Source organism: Diadema antillarum, unplaced genomic scaffold, assembly GCF_040938485.1.
Source record: "Diadema antillarum isolate AM-2024a unplaced genomic scaffold, OU_Dant_1.0 seq00001238_RagTag, whole genome shotgun sequence".
Taxonomy (NCBI): Eukaryota; Metazoa; Echinodermata; class Echinoidea; order Diadematoida; family Diadematidae; genus Diadema; species Diadema antillarum.
This window is the reverse complement of record NW_027272025.1, coordinates 100,079-115,257: the sequence shown is the minus strand read 5'-3', so window position 1 is coordinate 115,257 and position 15,179 is coordinate 100,079. Positions and strand designations below refer to the sequence as shown.

At 42.1% G+C, this 15,179-nt stretch overlaps 1 protein-coding gene across 1 annotated transcript; it reads right to left on the bottom strand.

Moving 5' to 3' along the window:
- Positions 1-7,704: 7,704 nt before the first annotated feature.
- LOC139745174 (ankyrin repeat and KH domain-containing protein mask-1-like) lies at positions 7,705-14,976 on the bottom strand. The gene is made up of 6 exons (XM_071655583.1): positions 14,961-14,976; positions 13,578-13,633; positions 12,631-12,688; positions 11,573-11,790; positions 10,132-10,338; positions 7,705-8,770 (listed from the first exon to the last, which is right to left on the bottom strand). The coding sequence occupies exons 1-6, from the start codon at positions 14,974-14,976 to the stop codon at positions 8,627-8,629; spliced, it is 699 nt and encodes a 232-aa protein (XP_071511684.1). The 3' UTR covers positions 7,705-8,626.
- Positions 14,977-15,179: the final 203 nt, after the last annotated feature.

The window sequence follows — 15,179 nt, the reverse complement described above, 5'->3', positions numbered from 1 at the left end:
GAGGAATGGTTTTAAGACACAGGAGTTTCTTCAGGAGTTTGAGGAACTTGTTTGTGAGCTGACTACGTATTCCTGGAAGCTTCTTATCTTGGGTGATTTCAACATGCACGTAGATACCCCTCGTAAGCCGGATGTAGCATGTTTCTTGGAAATCATTGAGGAAGCAGGTCTGCAGCAGCATGTCACTACTGCAACACACAAATTAGGCCACACTCTTGATCTCGTAATCTCCAGGCTGGATGAGTCACCTGTGGTCGACTGTCGAGCTTGTGATAAACTGTACTCGGATCATTTCATCATTAGCTGTACTGTTGATGCAGCTAAACCTAAGCAACATGATGCAACATCGCATTGCAGAAACTTTCGAAACTTAGATAAGGGTTCCTTCATCACGGACATCAATGAAGCGTTTCATGACTTTCCTTTCGACGGTGATGTTGATGATCAGACTGCATTCTACCACAGTACCATTCTGGATGTGCTTAACAAACATTGTCCGTCCACCAAGCGTGTTCATCGTTTTTGCCGTCATCCACCTTGGTATACGAATGAAATTCACCAAGCGAGACGCTCATGGCGAAAACTCGAAAGGCGCTGGAGAAAGTTACAAACACCAGAGAGCCGTCATCAGTACCTAACTCAGATTCATGCTGTCTGTCGTCTCATTCACAAGGAGAAATCAAAGTATTACAGAGAAAAGTTGAAAAGTGCAGATGTGAAGAACATGTTTCGTGTCCTGAACACACTCTTGAATAGGTCACCAGCAATTCTACCTGCAGACATACCATCTACATGTACATCATTGCCTGACAGATTTGCCACATTCTTTGTAAAGAAAGTGGAAAAGATCAGAGAAAATCTCCAACTTAGGAACGAGGAATCGCATACTGACGTCTGTTCAAGTGGATCGATTGTGGATACATCTGGAGCCGAGCTGGCAGATTTCGATGCCATCACGGCCCAGGAGGTGTACAAATTAATTCACTCTGCGCCTAATAAGTCATGTTTGCTAGACCCACTGCCTACGTGGCTGCTGAAGGAGACCATCAACACTTTTCTCCCCTACATTGCGTCAATTGTTGACACATCACTCAGTAGTGGTGTCTTCCCTTTGTCGTTGAAGGAAGCTGTGGTGACTCCTCTGATCAAGAAACGAAACCTAAATCGTGATAACTTGAAAAACTACAGACCAGTCTCCAATCTCTCATTTCTTTCAAAGATAATTGAGAAAGCTGCTTTGTCTCAAGTCTCCAACTACCTGGAAACGAATGATCTCTATGTTGAGAACCAGTCAGCTTACCGACGTTGGCATAGTACTGAGACTGCTCTCTTGAAGGTACAAGACGACATCCTCAGAGCACTTGACAACAAGCTCGTTACCTTCATCGTCTTCTTAGACCTGTCTGCCGCATTTGACTGTGTTGACCATGATATTATGCTGGCTCGCTTAACGAGCAACTTTGGCATCTCTGGGAGTGTGAAAGCTTGGTTCACCTCTTACCTCTCCGACCGCAGCTTCAGGTTGAAGGTTACAGGTGAGCTTTCGGAACCAATGTCTCTTGCTTTCGGAGTTCCTCAAGGTTCCGTACTAGGCCCGCAACTTTTCAGTCTATATACTCAACCCATGGCTGACATCATCAATCACCATGAGGGCATACAGCATCATAGCTATGCTGACGACGTGCAACTCTACACCTCTGCAGACCCGAAGGACAGCCAGGCAATTGAACTTGCTCTCACCACATTATCTGCATGTGTCAGGGACCTACAGCTGTGGATGGAGGGTAATCTGTTGAAACTGAACAGTGACAAAACTGAATTCCTTGCTGTTGCTAATCCGCGGTTCCATCCCTTCATATCTGATGTCACCCCGACTGTTGGTAATGTCGTCATCCATCCATCAAGTTCAGTTAGAAGCCTGGGTGTCGAAATTGACTCCTCCATGAAGCTGAATCACCACGTTTCTTCTCTAAGCAGTTCGCTTCATTTTCATCTCTCAAATATTGCACGTATTAGGCCTTTCCTCGATCAGAAAGCTTGTGAGCATGCTGTGAGAGCTCTCGTTACCTCAAGAATAGACTATGCAAACTCCATGCTGTCAGGTACTTCTTCAAGTAATGTCCAGCGCCTTCAACGTGCTCAAAACCGTGCTGCAAAGCTGGTTTTTCTAGCCAAGAAGCGTGACCATGCCTCTCCTCTTCTTCAGCAATTACACTGGCTCCCTGTGCAAAAGCGAATCCTCTATAAAATCCTGTCAATCACGTACAAATGCCTTCAGAATTGTGCTCCATCTTACCTCATGAGTCTACTTTCACGTCACCAATCTAAAAGACAAGGAATGCGGTCAGGCCAAGACCCAACCCGGCTGTCTGTTCCTAGGACTCTCACTCGGACAGGAGACAGATCCTTCTCGGCGGCTGCCCCACGCCTATGGAATCAGCTCCCTCAAAGTATCAGGGAATCACCATCTCTGTCAGTTTTCCAGAAGTCGTTGAAGACTTTCCTTTTCAATAACTGATTGATTCATTATGTACTTTTTTTTCTTTCTCTCCTTGTTTGTTGTATTGTATTTTTTTCTATCTTTCTTTTCCCCCACCTCCCGAGTGAAAGATGGATTTGTGAAGCGCTGTGATACATATGTACTATTTGTAAGAGCGCTATAGAAATACTAATATTGTATTGTATTGTAAGCGCATTTACTTAATAATTGATGCCCCCCATCTCCTTAAGACGTGTCGCAATAACTTTGAAAACTCAGGATTCCACAACAAGTCAAGAAATTTGATGGTAATTTTTGTTATGTTTATATATATATATTTACAGTGCACTCCCGTTATAACGAACACGGTTATAACGAAATTTCGTTATAACGAAGTAAATCTTCTGGTCCCAAAATAATCACCATAAAAGTGTATGGTAAAAGATTCGCTTATAACGAACACAGTTATAGCGAAATTTCCGTTATAACGAAGTCTTTTCCGAGCGCCATAGACAAAGAAAAACAAAAGAAATGTGCTCCGTTATAACGAAATGCGAATTGCTTTCGAAAATTCGTAGCGGAACAAGCATTTATAGCTTCTCTGCATGGGTGAACGCTTCACACCACTGTGTGTTCGCTCTTTGTGTCACGCACAGTTTCTGAGGGGAACTAGCGTTTATTATTGTGATACAGTTATCCCATCACATTTCACATAGCTTTCCAGTGTATGATGAGTATTCAGCAAACAGAATATGATATATATACGTGGTTTTCTTGTTTTCGTTATATATTGTATTTGTTCGGTTATAACGAAATTTCGCTATAACGAAAGAAAACTGCCGGTCCCGAGCATTTCGTTATAACGGGAGTGCACTGTATATATATATATATATATATATATATCATGTAGCGAAATCGATCAATTCCGCTGTATAGCTTGTATACAATAAGCTGGGTATTGATTTTTCACTATCGATTGTATTAAGGTGTAACGATCGTTGTTGGTAGTAACGTTGCTATAGGCTATGTCCAAGAGTCACGGTTTTGGTCAGTTTTATGGTTATTACGTAAGATAAGGGCATTAGGGGGGTAAGATGACTTAAGATTCAAAGAGAGGTAATAGATACCAGTAATTTGAGACCAAATTTGTAGGGTTTTGGTTAAGAATCGCTCCCCAAACTGGTGTTTTAGTGGTGGAAATATTGATTAACTACGCTAACAATTATTGAGTGAAAATATAATACGGCAATACAGATTAGGTATCGATGTCGAGTTGGGACGGATAAGGTAGGCACGTCTAGTACATGTTGAGTTGGATCGAGCTGTCGAAGTTCGAGCTGTGTACTAGCAGTTCTAGTAAGGCATTGGTCAGGATATTGTGTTCCTGATCACTAGCTAGCATAGATCTGTGTATTAAACATACGTGGCAGGCCGGGACGGGACTGGAAGTTCGGGACTTGGAAGTTCGAAACTTGGAGGTAACGGGACCGGGTCTGCGTGGTGAACTGTGTACATGTATTACAGACCAAATGGCTGGGACCGTACCTGATAGTCACCAAAATATCTGACGTGACTGTTCAACTCCAGGTGACGCCTCGCTCCAAGCCTTTGGTTGTCCACGTAGATCGGTTGAAGCTCTACACTGGGGTACCAAGACCGGTTTGGGAGTTCGAGCTAAACAGGGAGGTGGTACAGGCTGGAGACCAGCAGCAAGGCACTGCTGCCGACGTGGAGCTGGAAGAGTCAGGGCTGGAAGAAGCTGATGCTACTCACCCCTCTAGCTATGAAGAGAGAGAAGTGGATTCTCAATCACCAGTTAGGAACCGGGAGTCTCCGACTGTGCCAACGACATACGACGGTGATGAATGGAGTGGAGGAAGGCGTTATCCGAGGAGGGATAGGCGTCGGCCGCAGTATTATAATTAGGCACTAAGTAACGAATCTAAATATTTGAGTGATACTCAATACATTCGACGAGCTAAATAACAAGGATTAAAGACTGTGGTATTATTAATATGCAGGTGCAGTGCAGGCGACGCCATGGCATCTTCCAAAGAGGGGGATTTGTACAGTCCCTTCAACAATTATTTCGGGCTGAGTAAGCTGGTATCAACGGGGAGGAAGAAGAGGAAGACCGTGGACCAAGAGACGGGCAACCAGTTCTTTGATTTTGAACAAGTGCGAGGCCCGTTCAATAGCTACCTGGGGTTAGACGAATGGGAAGCGACAGTGACAAAAAAGGGTGGATCCCAGGACCTAGGGACGAGATACCAGTATCCGGCCTTACGGAGGGACGGCGATGCTACTTGGTGTCTGTCAACTGGTAGCCGTTGGCTGAGCAACGAGGAGATTCTACCAGACATCACCGCTCTACGAGGACGAGATGGAAGTGATGGACCACTCAGCAGCTCAGTGTCTTGGTGCATTTTCTGCAAAAACAATGGTGAAAGTTTGCGGGTCTACGGAAGCCATGCGCTCAAGTCCATAGACGGGAAAACTACCCGTCCTGTACTTCGGGCATACAGAAGTCAGACAGGGGAGAAGTCTACCATTGTAAGGTGTGCCAGCGGTCCTTTTCCAGTAGAAGCTCAATGCAACGACACAAATTTGACGTGCACACCCCTAAATTTAAGTGTGATCGCTGTGCTTTCCAGACGCTGCACAAGCGAGAAGTAAAACGCCACTACGGAACTCACGCCACTGATGTAGCTCCAGGGCGGGTACATTTGAAAACCCCAGTTTATGCGCTAATTAAGAATAAGAAGCCGCCGTCGACGGAAAGCAGACCCAGGAGTAGATCCTCTCTACACCCCTCTACTTCAACCCCGTCCCGGCGCACACCTGAGAGGTGCGTCACCCCGGAGAGGAGTGTCAGCCCGGTGAGGAGCGTCACCTCTGAGAGAAGCAGTACCCCGGTGCTGGATGAGGACAGCTATGGCAGCGGGGTCTTCGACCTGACTGGCGGAAGGCGGCGATTGGTGATCGAGAACGTGGTACCTGAAGTAGAAGCCCCGGTAACATGTGAAATCGGGGTCCAGGTCTCACCATCCGACATTGACGGAGGGATTATCCGAAGGAGGCTGGGAGAATTACGTCGCAGAGGGAGGACCAGTTTCAGCGCTACCGAGACGCTGGTGTTGCAGCCTGGCCGAACGTGGACCAGGAAGACGGAGAGGTTTTTGACGACCGGTGGCGAGTGTTTGGAGGTAGTGACCGAAACCGTGGAGGAAAAGTAGTGGAAGCGAAATTTTGGTAGAAGTGCATGGGCAGATATGGACGTTAAACATACTTTGCCCAAATTGAGTTTGGACAATAAGTTATAATTGGATGTTTCTGAGGACTGATGAGTATTACCAAGTTAATTGTTCGCGAAGATAGTGAAAGTGGTAGCGGATACCGGAAGGAAGATGTGGAAGCGATTGTTGGTATATGGAGAAGGGCAGATATGGACGCTAAATATAATCTGCCCAATTTAATTTGGACATTAAGTTGTTACAGTTGGACGGGGTTTTTTTTAAGATTGATGGACATTACCAATGTAATTGTTTTCAAAGAACGATGGTATTAAGTTGGAATCAATGAAGCTTATGTATGGAGATGTATTGGTTCCAAGGAGTAGTGGAGGGAAGTCATTGAAGCGATATCAGGTGTTGGTAGAATTTGTTTGAAGAGTTGGTAGAACCATATTGGTATCCACATTGCAATTGGTATATTATGATAACGGCAGGTTTTGGAGCCTTAGCCTCTTTCTTCTTCTCAAATTTTGAGTTGGTCGTGCCCATGTTGGAAGCAAGGGTATTAGGCAAGGTTGGAGAGGTAGCGTTAAATGTACATAGTGTTAATGGTTCCAAAGGAATGATGAGTGCTATTATAAATCATAAGATGATGTTTTAAAAGATTTGGTGGTGGACACCAGTATAAGTATTTTGGTAGTTGATACCAGTCGGAATGTGATGGAGGTCGGTTTGTGTTTTAAGTGTTGACGTTTAAAGTGTTCAGGATTGTAAGTGGTATAAGCTCGGGGACCGAGCTTGGTGGGTCGGGGGGTCGTGTAGCGAAATCGATCAATTCCGCTGTATAGCTTGTATACAATAAGCTGGGTATTGATTTTTCACTATCGATTGTATTAAGGTGTAATTGATCGTTGTTGGTAGTAACGTTGCTATAGGCTATGTCCAAAAGTCACGGTTTTGGTCAGTTTTATGGTTATTACGTAAGATAAGGGCATTAGGGGGGTAAGATGACTTAAGATTCAGAGAGAGGTAATAGATACCAGTAATTTGAGACCAAATTTGTAGGGTTTTGGTTAAGAATCGCCTCCCAAACTGGTGTTTTAGTGGTGGAAATATTGATTAACTACGCTAACAATTATTGAGTGAAAATATAATACGGCAATATAGATTAGGTATCGATGTCGAGTTGGGACGGATAAGGTAGGCATGTCTAGTACGTGTTGAGTTGGATCGAGCTGTCGAAGTTCGAGCTGTGTACTAGCAGTTCTAGTAAGGCATTGGTCAGGATAGTGTGTTCCTGATCACTAGCTAGCATAGATCTGTGTATTAAACGTACGTGGCAGGCCGGGACGGGACAGGAAGTTCGGGACTTGGAAGTTCAGGACTTGGAGGTAATGGGACCGGGTCTGTGTGGTGAACTGTGTACATGTATTACGGAAACAAGTTGGACTGTTGTTTGTGCAGAAGTATTCGCGAATTAAATACTACCTGTTGAAAGTTATACCAAGGAGTGACTGGAAGAGTAATCTTTCCTACCAAAGAATCCTGAGCGAGTGCAGGTGAGTGGACCTTGGTGGTGACTGGTGGTAAAGATATTGGTAGATGTAATTTAGTAGATAAAGTGCGAAGCTAGTATGTTGGACTGTTGATGGAGAACTGGTACATAACTGGTAGAAATGAATTGGTAGCACGAATTAACTGGTATCTTGGGCCGTATATAGCGGCCAAACGAACTTACGCCTAGCTCGGCCATCCTGATCGAAGTTCCGTCGTAGGGCCTCAATTTGATACCAATCTATCATCACACATCTACCACCAAACAAGTTCTTCGCTGCACATATGGTGTCAGGACCAGAGGGATCTACCCTTTCTACGACCTACAAGCGATTCGCTACAATATATATATATGTAATGATACTGTTAAATTAATTTGCTGGCCACTGTTTTTTTATTATTTCAAAATTTGCTTGCCTGACTGGGCAAGTGGCTCAAATAATTTATGTAGCACCCTTGATTATGAAGCTAAATTAGCTCGATGAAATGATGTCTGTATCAAAAAACAATAACCTCTAAACAACTTACTTAATTTCTCTTTGTGGAGAAATAGGAGAAGTGTTAGAAATGCTCTTAATTTTATTTGTACGTTTCAATGAAGTTCTTTATTTCACTCTCAAACCATTTATCAGTACGCTGTTTTCCTTTAGTGATGAAAGAGCCTACGATATTCAGTTAAAGGCTGTAATTTTTTAAATCGTATCAATTGCCATTTGATGTGGAAAATTCAGCCCAGAGTGGCACATTGATGTGTACATTCATGGAGGTCTTTTGTACCTCCATGGTACATTGTACCTGTACCCTTCATGTACATGTACATACATGTAAATGTATTGTTACTTTTATAGAAAATTTAGAGAAATGCTTGACTAGACATTTTCTGTTGTTGTAAGTAATTGTTTGTATTTACCATATGCACCTTTAATAAGATATTGATATATTTATATGTTTTGGCAAAAAATAGTTCAGACTCAGTATTTCTTGAAGACACATCATTGATGTATACGAGTGGGACATAAAGCAGCAGACTGGCCCGAGAATGCTCCACCACCTGTTCACACACATCGCACAATCAACGGCGCACACCATGTTACTATGCTATCGGCGTCGGGTCAAAGGTGAAACGCCGAATACAATAACTGCGCATGCCCAAAACCAGCACCGGACACCGAGCCCAGTCAATCGTGAGCTAATTTACGATCGCTCCCTGCTGGGCTGATTGCTTATGTAGGATTAAGGGGGATTACTTTCGAGAGTTCAGTGTAACGGACTAACCCTTTGTACTTCCCATAGATGTTTCTCCTTCTTTCTTTGTACCTCCATGATTTGACCCACCAAGATTCATTCATTCTCCTTCTTGTCATCTTGACAGCATCCGGCTGAGTTTAGGATTGTCTTTCGCATAATCGATAGCACGACGTCCCCTGTTGTCCTCAACTGTCAGCAGGTCAGGACTTGCATGGATCAGAAGTTCGCAGATTTCCACACTACCCTTTTCAGCAGCCTTCAAATGAAAGGGAGACAAAGAGATATAAAATTGCAAGTGACCAATGGTGGCAAAAGTAGAAATGAACGATGCAATCCATGAAATAAAGCATGCAATATTTCATTTTTTATATCGTACAAAAATGTTTTTTTTTTTTTTTACAATGAAAAACAAATTAAACAATGGTAAAATAATATTTTGTGCAAATCTGAACCAGGGCAAACCTCATTTAAGTGGCACGTACCAGGCAATATCTTAGAAACATAGACCCACTTTTCCACATCGTGAGACTGTTGAGTTCAATTCAATACCATGTTAAAATTGAATTTTACAATTTGAGTAAAAATCAGAGGAACAGAATGTCAGTTTTAGCGAAAGTGGACAAAAAATAGAGAATTGTGGAATTTTCAATTTTCATATATTTTCACTGAATTGTGATAACAGTCACAATTACATATGCAAATTAGCTGAGGTGAAGATGTTATCTACTCATGACTATTTGGCGTTAACCAGAGCACAAAATGTCTTTACCTTAGACGATACATTAGTAATTACAACCCTCTGAAAGTCATTACTGCGATGCTATCGAAACACACCAAAACTCTGCTGCAAAGGACGCAATATTTTTTCTAAATGATTTTGAGGAGAAAAATACGAAATTTAGTAATTTGTGATTGGCACATATGGCAATAGGATGCTTGTGATGCCATGCAGTCTTGGTCTCATCTTATACACACGAGCCTTTCTGACTAGTATCATTCATTGAAAAGATGAAACTTCAAAACTCCGTAAATTTTGAAGTATATGTCTGATTTTGATGACACCTCTACTGTTCTGTTTGTCTGCTGTTATATCCATTGACTACAGTCAGCTTAATGGAATCGTATAGTTTTGGTTGAGACCAAACTTCAGGTTTCTAACATATTTAGTGAGATACTGAGAAACCTCTTATGAAATGTGTTAGAACATGTAATTCTAAGAAGAATTCCACATTAAGTTGATGAAAACTGGTTTTGAAATGGCTGAGATAGCCAAAACAGAGCAATCTTAATAAAAGGTGGAACCCTCCTTACAATACGTGAGCCTTGTTTTACTTTGTTTTTTGACGTCTCAGCCATTCCAAAACTGATTCTCATCAAATAAATGTTGAATTCCTCTTAGAATGGTATGCTCTGTACCATTTCATAAGTGGTTTCTTGGTATCTCGCAAAAAGTTAAAAGCCCAATCCTCATCTTCACCAATCCTATACCATCCCTTTAACCTGTTGAGGACGGGCTGATTTTGCTACAACACGCATTTCACATAAATGCTTGCCCGAGTAGACTCGGGACTCGTCCTCAATGGGTTAAACAACTCTGCATCACTGCCTTCAGATCACCTTATGTAGGGCTGTCTTTCCATCACCATCCCTCAGGGTGCAGTCTGCCTTGCTCCGCAGGAGTGATGTCACAATGTCGCCGTGGCCCCCGTAGGCTGCTCTGTGGAGAGGGGTGGCCCCTCCTGACCGCGTCTGGATATTTGGATTAGCTCCCAGCTGGAGAAGGGTTGCAGCGATGTCACCATGGCCGTTGCGACAGGCATAATGCTGGACAGAGAGCAGTGTAAATGTCACAACAGTTTTATGTCTGACTTTAGGTTGCAAAGGTTCTTCATTTCACACACTTTTTTTTTTTTTTGCAGTGAATGTTCTGCAAAACGAACAAATATAAACAAACATACTAGGTACAAACAAAGTCATAAAAGCATTTCCTCTCAGCATCAAGTTTACAGAACTGGATGTGCTTATGGAATAGGTGTAATTCTGTGGTAACAAATACTTTCTACTGACCAAAATCAGCACCTACTAGCTCACATTCTTAAGTGCAGGAGTGGATACATACTGCACCAGGGCAGACTGGTTTTTAACTGGATTATATACATATATATCGCTGGTGGGGCGACAAAACCTCGTATCTACAAAATGTCAAATGTTCAGGAGAGCAAAAAAACATGGTAGCCAATGCACTGTATCCAATGGGATAGACATTCCTTTGACATGTCGTGGTGGCTTCATTTTTTGGGTAAGACATCTAGGATTTGGACAGGACATCGTTTAACTGATTATCTGACCATTAATCCAAAAAAGTCATTTTCACCAAAATTGCAGATACAAGGTCTTGTCACCCCAGCGACGATATATATATATTACGCGTTTCTTTGTTTCTTTGTTGTTGTTGTTTTTTGTATTACGATATGTTTTATGTGGCTGCACGGGCAGCATTCTTGTAAGCAGGTAATCATGGGACCAATGGTTTTAAGTCCCCTCTAAAGGAGTGGGCAATGAGGATATAAACACGCCCTGACTGGGGGCACTACCACTGCAGCCAGGGGACGTGAACCATGGAGCCCAGATCAACAGTCCATTGTCGAAGCCACAGAACCACAACAGCTTCACATGAGATGTCACACACACACACACACACACACACACACACACACACACACACACACAAACAAACCAGTCCCATGATCACCTTCATTCTGAAGGTGAAAGGTCATACGTAGCTTCCTGCTTTTTAGTAAGTTACTCTACCAGAAGAAATATTCATGGCATAAAATTTTTCACAAATTGGAGCCATGGCAATTGCCATTTTCACTGCGTGAAAGTTTATGCGAATTGCCGCTGACATCCAATGAATTATAGTGTACACAAAAACCTACATGTGCATTCTAAGGTCACAAATCTTGGCTTTTGTGAAATTCGCATAATTATTAAAATGCATACAAAAACTTCTAGTTGTACAGTACATAGAGGTATGTGAACTAGAATTCCAACCTACCAGAGCTGTGTATCCAGACTTGTCAAGACTGTTGACGTCACACCCATCAGAGATCAAGCGTTTGACCCTGGTCAGGTCGCCAGTGAGGGCAGCAGACCAGAGGCCCCTCTCCCAGTCCATCTCATCCAGGGTCTGGGTGACGGATGGCGTTGGGGAGAGATGTGCACAGCAGCCATGGTGATCGCCATGGTCATGAGTTGTCATCTTTTGTCCGGTGTCTACAAAGAAAGAGCAAGAAATACGAGGATGGTAGGGAAGAAATGGAACGAGCCGACTTTACTGAACAAGAACAAAAACAAACAAACAAACGTACATACATATAAACAAACAAACAAACAAACAAAAAAGCACCCAAGAAATCTAAATAGCTTTCTGGACATTCTTTAATATATTTAGATTTGTGTTTGTGGCAACATCATCGACAAAAATGAAAACACATCATCATCATCATAATATTGACTTTAGAGACATCCATACCACAATACTGGGTACTGAATCAGACTGATGGTCAATCGTATCAGGGCAACTACCCCCTCCTCCCTGCTAAATACTGGTTAGTGAAAAGGTTAGAGTAAAGATTAGGGTTAGGATTAGGTTCAGGATTAGAGTTTGAGTTAGGATTTTAATAGGGTTAGGGTATTAAAAGGGGAAGGATCTGGGGTAATTGCCCAGGGGGTATTTGCCCTTGACCCCAGTAATAACTGTTACCATTGTCGTCCAGCTTGGTAGATACAAAAATATAGACTCACCAGATAATTGATACGATGTGTATCTTCCCCGCACTGTTCAGCAATGGAATGGAAAAAGGGGGCGCTGTGGCATGGTGGATAAGACTCCCGACTCCCGAACGGAAGACCGTGAGTTCAAATCCCGCCCAGTGCTTACATCCTTGGACAAGATGTTTTTACCCACAATGTCCCTCTCGACCCAGGGGTATAAATGGGTACCTGCCTGGCAACGCTAGGGTAATAATAATAGCAGGGCCCTCTGGTAGAGCAGTGGCAACACTGAAGAGGCTACCCTGGGTAAGTAAGACCTTATTATTATTATAACCTAACAGCGGTTACACCACAAGGCTGTACTTCTACCCACGGTGGAAGCTTTCCATCGGCATATCTGTCAGAAGGAGTAAATTATGAGCATGAGACTAGGATTCTTACTAATTACACCACACTGCCCTACCTAACAACTTATCCTTATATAAATTATGAACACATACTGCACATGTACACAAGTCATCTTCAGGACTAAAGAAGGCAGAATAAACAGAAGAAGAAGAAGCAGAAGAAGAGGAAGAAAAAGAGGAAGAAGGAGAAGAAGATGATGATGATGACGATGATGATGAATAATTAAGAAGAAAAGATGAAGAAATTACACGTATGGCAAAGCCAAAAGACACAAAGTTTTTTTCAGGAAAATGAGGTTTTGTTTTCAATGATTTCCTGTTTTTAGCCAGCTTAATTTGTAACCATATATATACTAGTAGAATAGTACTACTAGTCTTCCTTCCCTACTCAAGTACAACATATAGAAGGTTACCTCCTACCTCCCATGACTGACTGTCATATACCGGTGTACACCGAGTCAGTCGTCTGAGTCGTGTGTTTTGAAAGAAATGACATACATGGATTTCATTGTGTGGGACTATCAATTACATTTTCCGTCCCAACTCGCTGGCAGCTCATCCTGAAAAAACAACAGTCATAGTAACAATCGCATACAATGAAAGTGCAACATCACTTTATGCATGAACTCCGAGAAAAGAGAAATAAAAGTTCAGAAGTTAAACTAAATTTACCAATCATTGCATTGCTTACCGCTTTCCGCTTTCCGCTTTACGCGCTACCGACGACCGACGTTACTGGCTCGCCCCCGGCGGCGGCCTGGCTTATGGCGACAGCATTACTAGCAGGTAATTGTACTAGGTGCCTCGAACCAATCTGAAATACCTGGTACCGATACAGGATCGCATCCATGATCGCATCATCGGGGAGGTGAGACTCACCTTCTTGATCGCATCCACGCAGCGAGCAATTACCGCGTCTTTCGAAAAGTAGGCACCTAATAGAAGAAGAAAAAAGTTAAGTATCATATGAAATGATCAAAAGACTACTAAAAACTTTCATATGTATAGGTCCGTTTTATCACACAGACACATTTTTCTTGTTTTTTCTTCTTTTTTTTTGTTGGGGGGGGAGATAAAGATTTGAGTTTTATATTTCATATATGCTCTAACAAAATACATGTAAAACATTGTTAGCTGTAGAAACTAGTAATTTAGGTGCCTAATTACTAGATAATCATTCATGCTGAATGTGTGTATCCAAGACTTTGAAATAGAAGAAGAAAAGACTACGGGCGCATATACATGTCTACTTCGTTAGTATTTACATATTTGGAAAAATGAATGTGGTAGGGTCTATGTATAACAGATATTGCTAGTTTTAATATGAACGCTATATCGATGTGGTATAGGGCCTAACGAAATGAACTTAAAAGTCTTGATTCGGGCTGTGATGCGCTCATTGATTGCGAGAGCAGAAAGTGCGTACATAAACTGAGTTTGAATGAAAGCTTGGAGGAAATGATTATTTTTTATACTTTTTTACCTTTTTTGTGGGGTGAGGGCAGGAAGTATAGGCCATACTATATAGTACAAACCCTTCTACTGGATAAAAATGTCTTGACCTTGAAATTGAAGGTATATAGGCCCTACCTTTCTAATAGTTAATTATTACTCGGGCAGAAAATGCGAAACTTATATTGCTTTGATTTGATTTGATTTATTTATTCTCTGTATGCCATTTTTTTTCAAATACATCAACTTTCTGCAATTTCATTAACAAAGTATACAAAATACCGGTAGTATACTTTACACAATTTTCATCATTTTCATCAATTATGCAATACATCTGTAGTATAATTACATGAGTAACATGTTTGTAACGATTGCCAATAATAAGCACAACGCTTGACTGTTTGGCAACCGATAACAAAAAACATTACAATGAAGAAAAACAAGAGGGTCCAACATGATGCTCGTGGAATAAGGGTTAGGGAGAGAAAGAGAGAGAGAGAGAGAGACGGAGAGAGGGAGGGGAGAGAGAGGGGTGGGGAGAGGAGGTCGTTCGGTACTCTTACACATTGCTCAGTGGTGAAGGGATTCTCTAAATATTGTCTTGGACATTTTCGTTTGTTTTGCTTTGTTTTATTTTTTTAGGGGGATATGTCACTCCCGCGTCCCAATTTACTGCATGCCAAAGATCTTAAATTGTTCAAACATGTCACACTTATCAACCGAATGGGTACTCAATTACCCTTCAGCTGTGACTGTAATCTGTTCTTCTTCAAGGTAGTAAGTAACTCACCACACAACAGTTGTACTCACTCTCCTCAAGGCACATATTTGCTCGCACAGAAAGCTAACAAACCGCGTTTACTGTCATTGGAGTTCTCCATCTTAATGAATAGAGCAGTGCTATCGAAATGAGGCAAGCGAAGAGCTACAAAATAGAACCAAATTGTCATTGACGACCTATTTCTGCCATTTGTCCTTTAAAGCACACGATCCTTTTGTGGCTTATTTACAGAAAAGTGATCCCAAAAG

Bases quoted from the DNA above. Each gene is read 5' to 3' on its own strand.
- LOC139745174 (XM_071655583.1), bottom strand. The intron at 12,689-13,577 runs GTGAGTCTCACC...TCCTTCTGACAG, and splicing joins GCGTGGATGCGATCAAGAAG to ATATGCCGATGGAAAGCTTC. The intron at 11,791-12,630 runs GTTAGGTTATAA...CTTTCTTTGTAG, and splicing joins AGCCTTGTGGTGTAACCGCT to ACACCGGACAAAAGATGACA.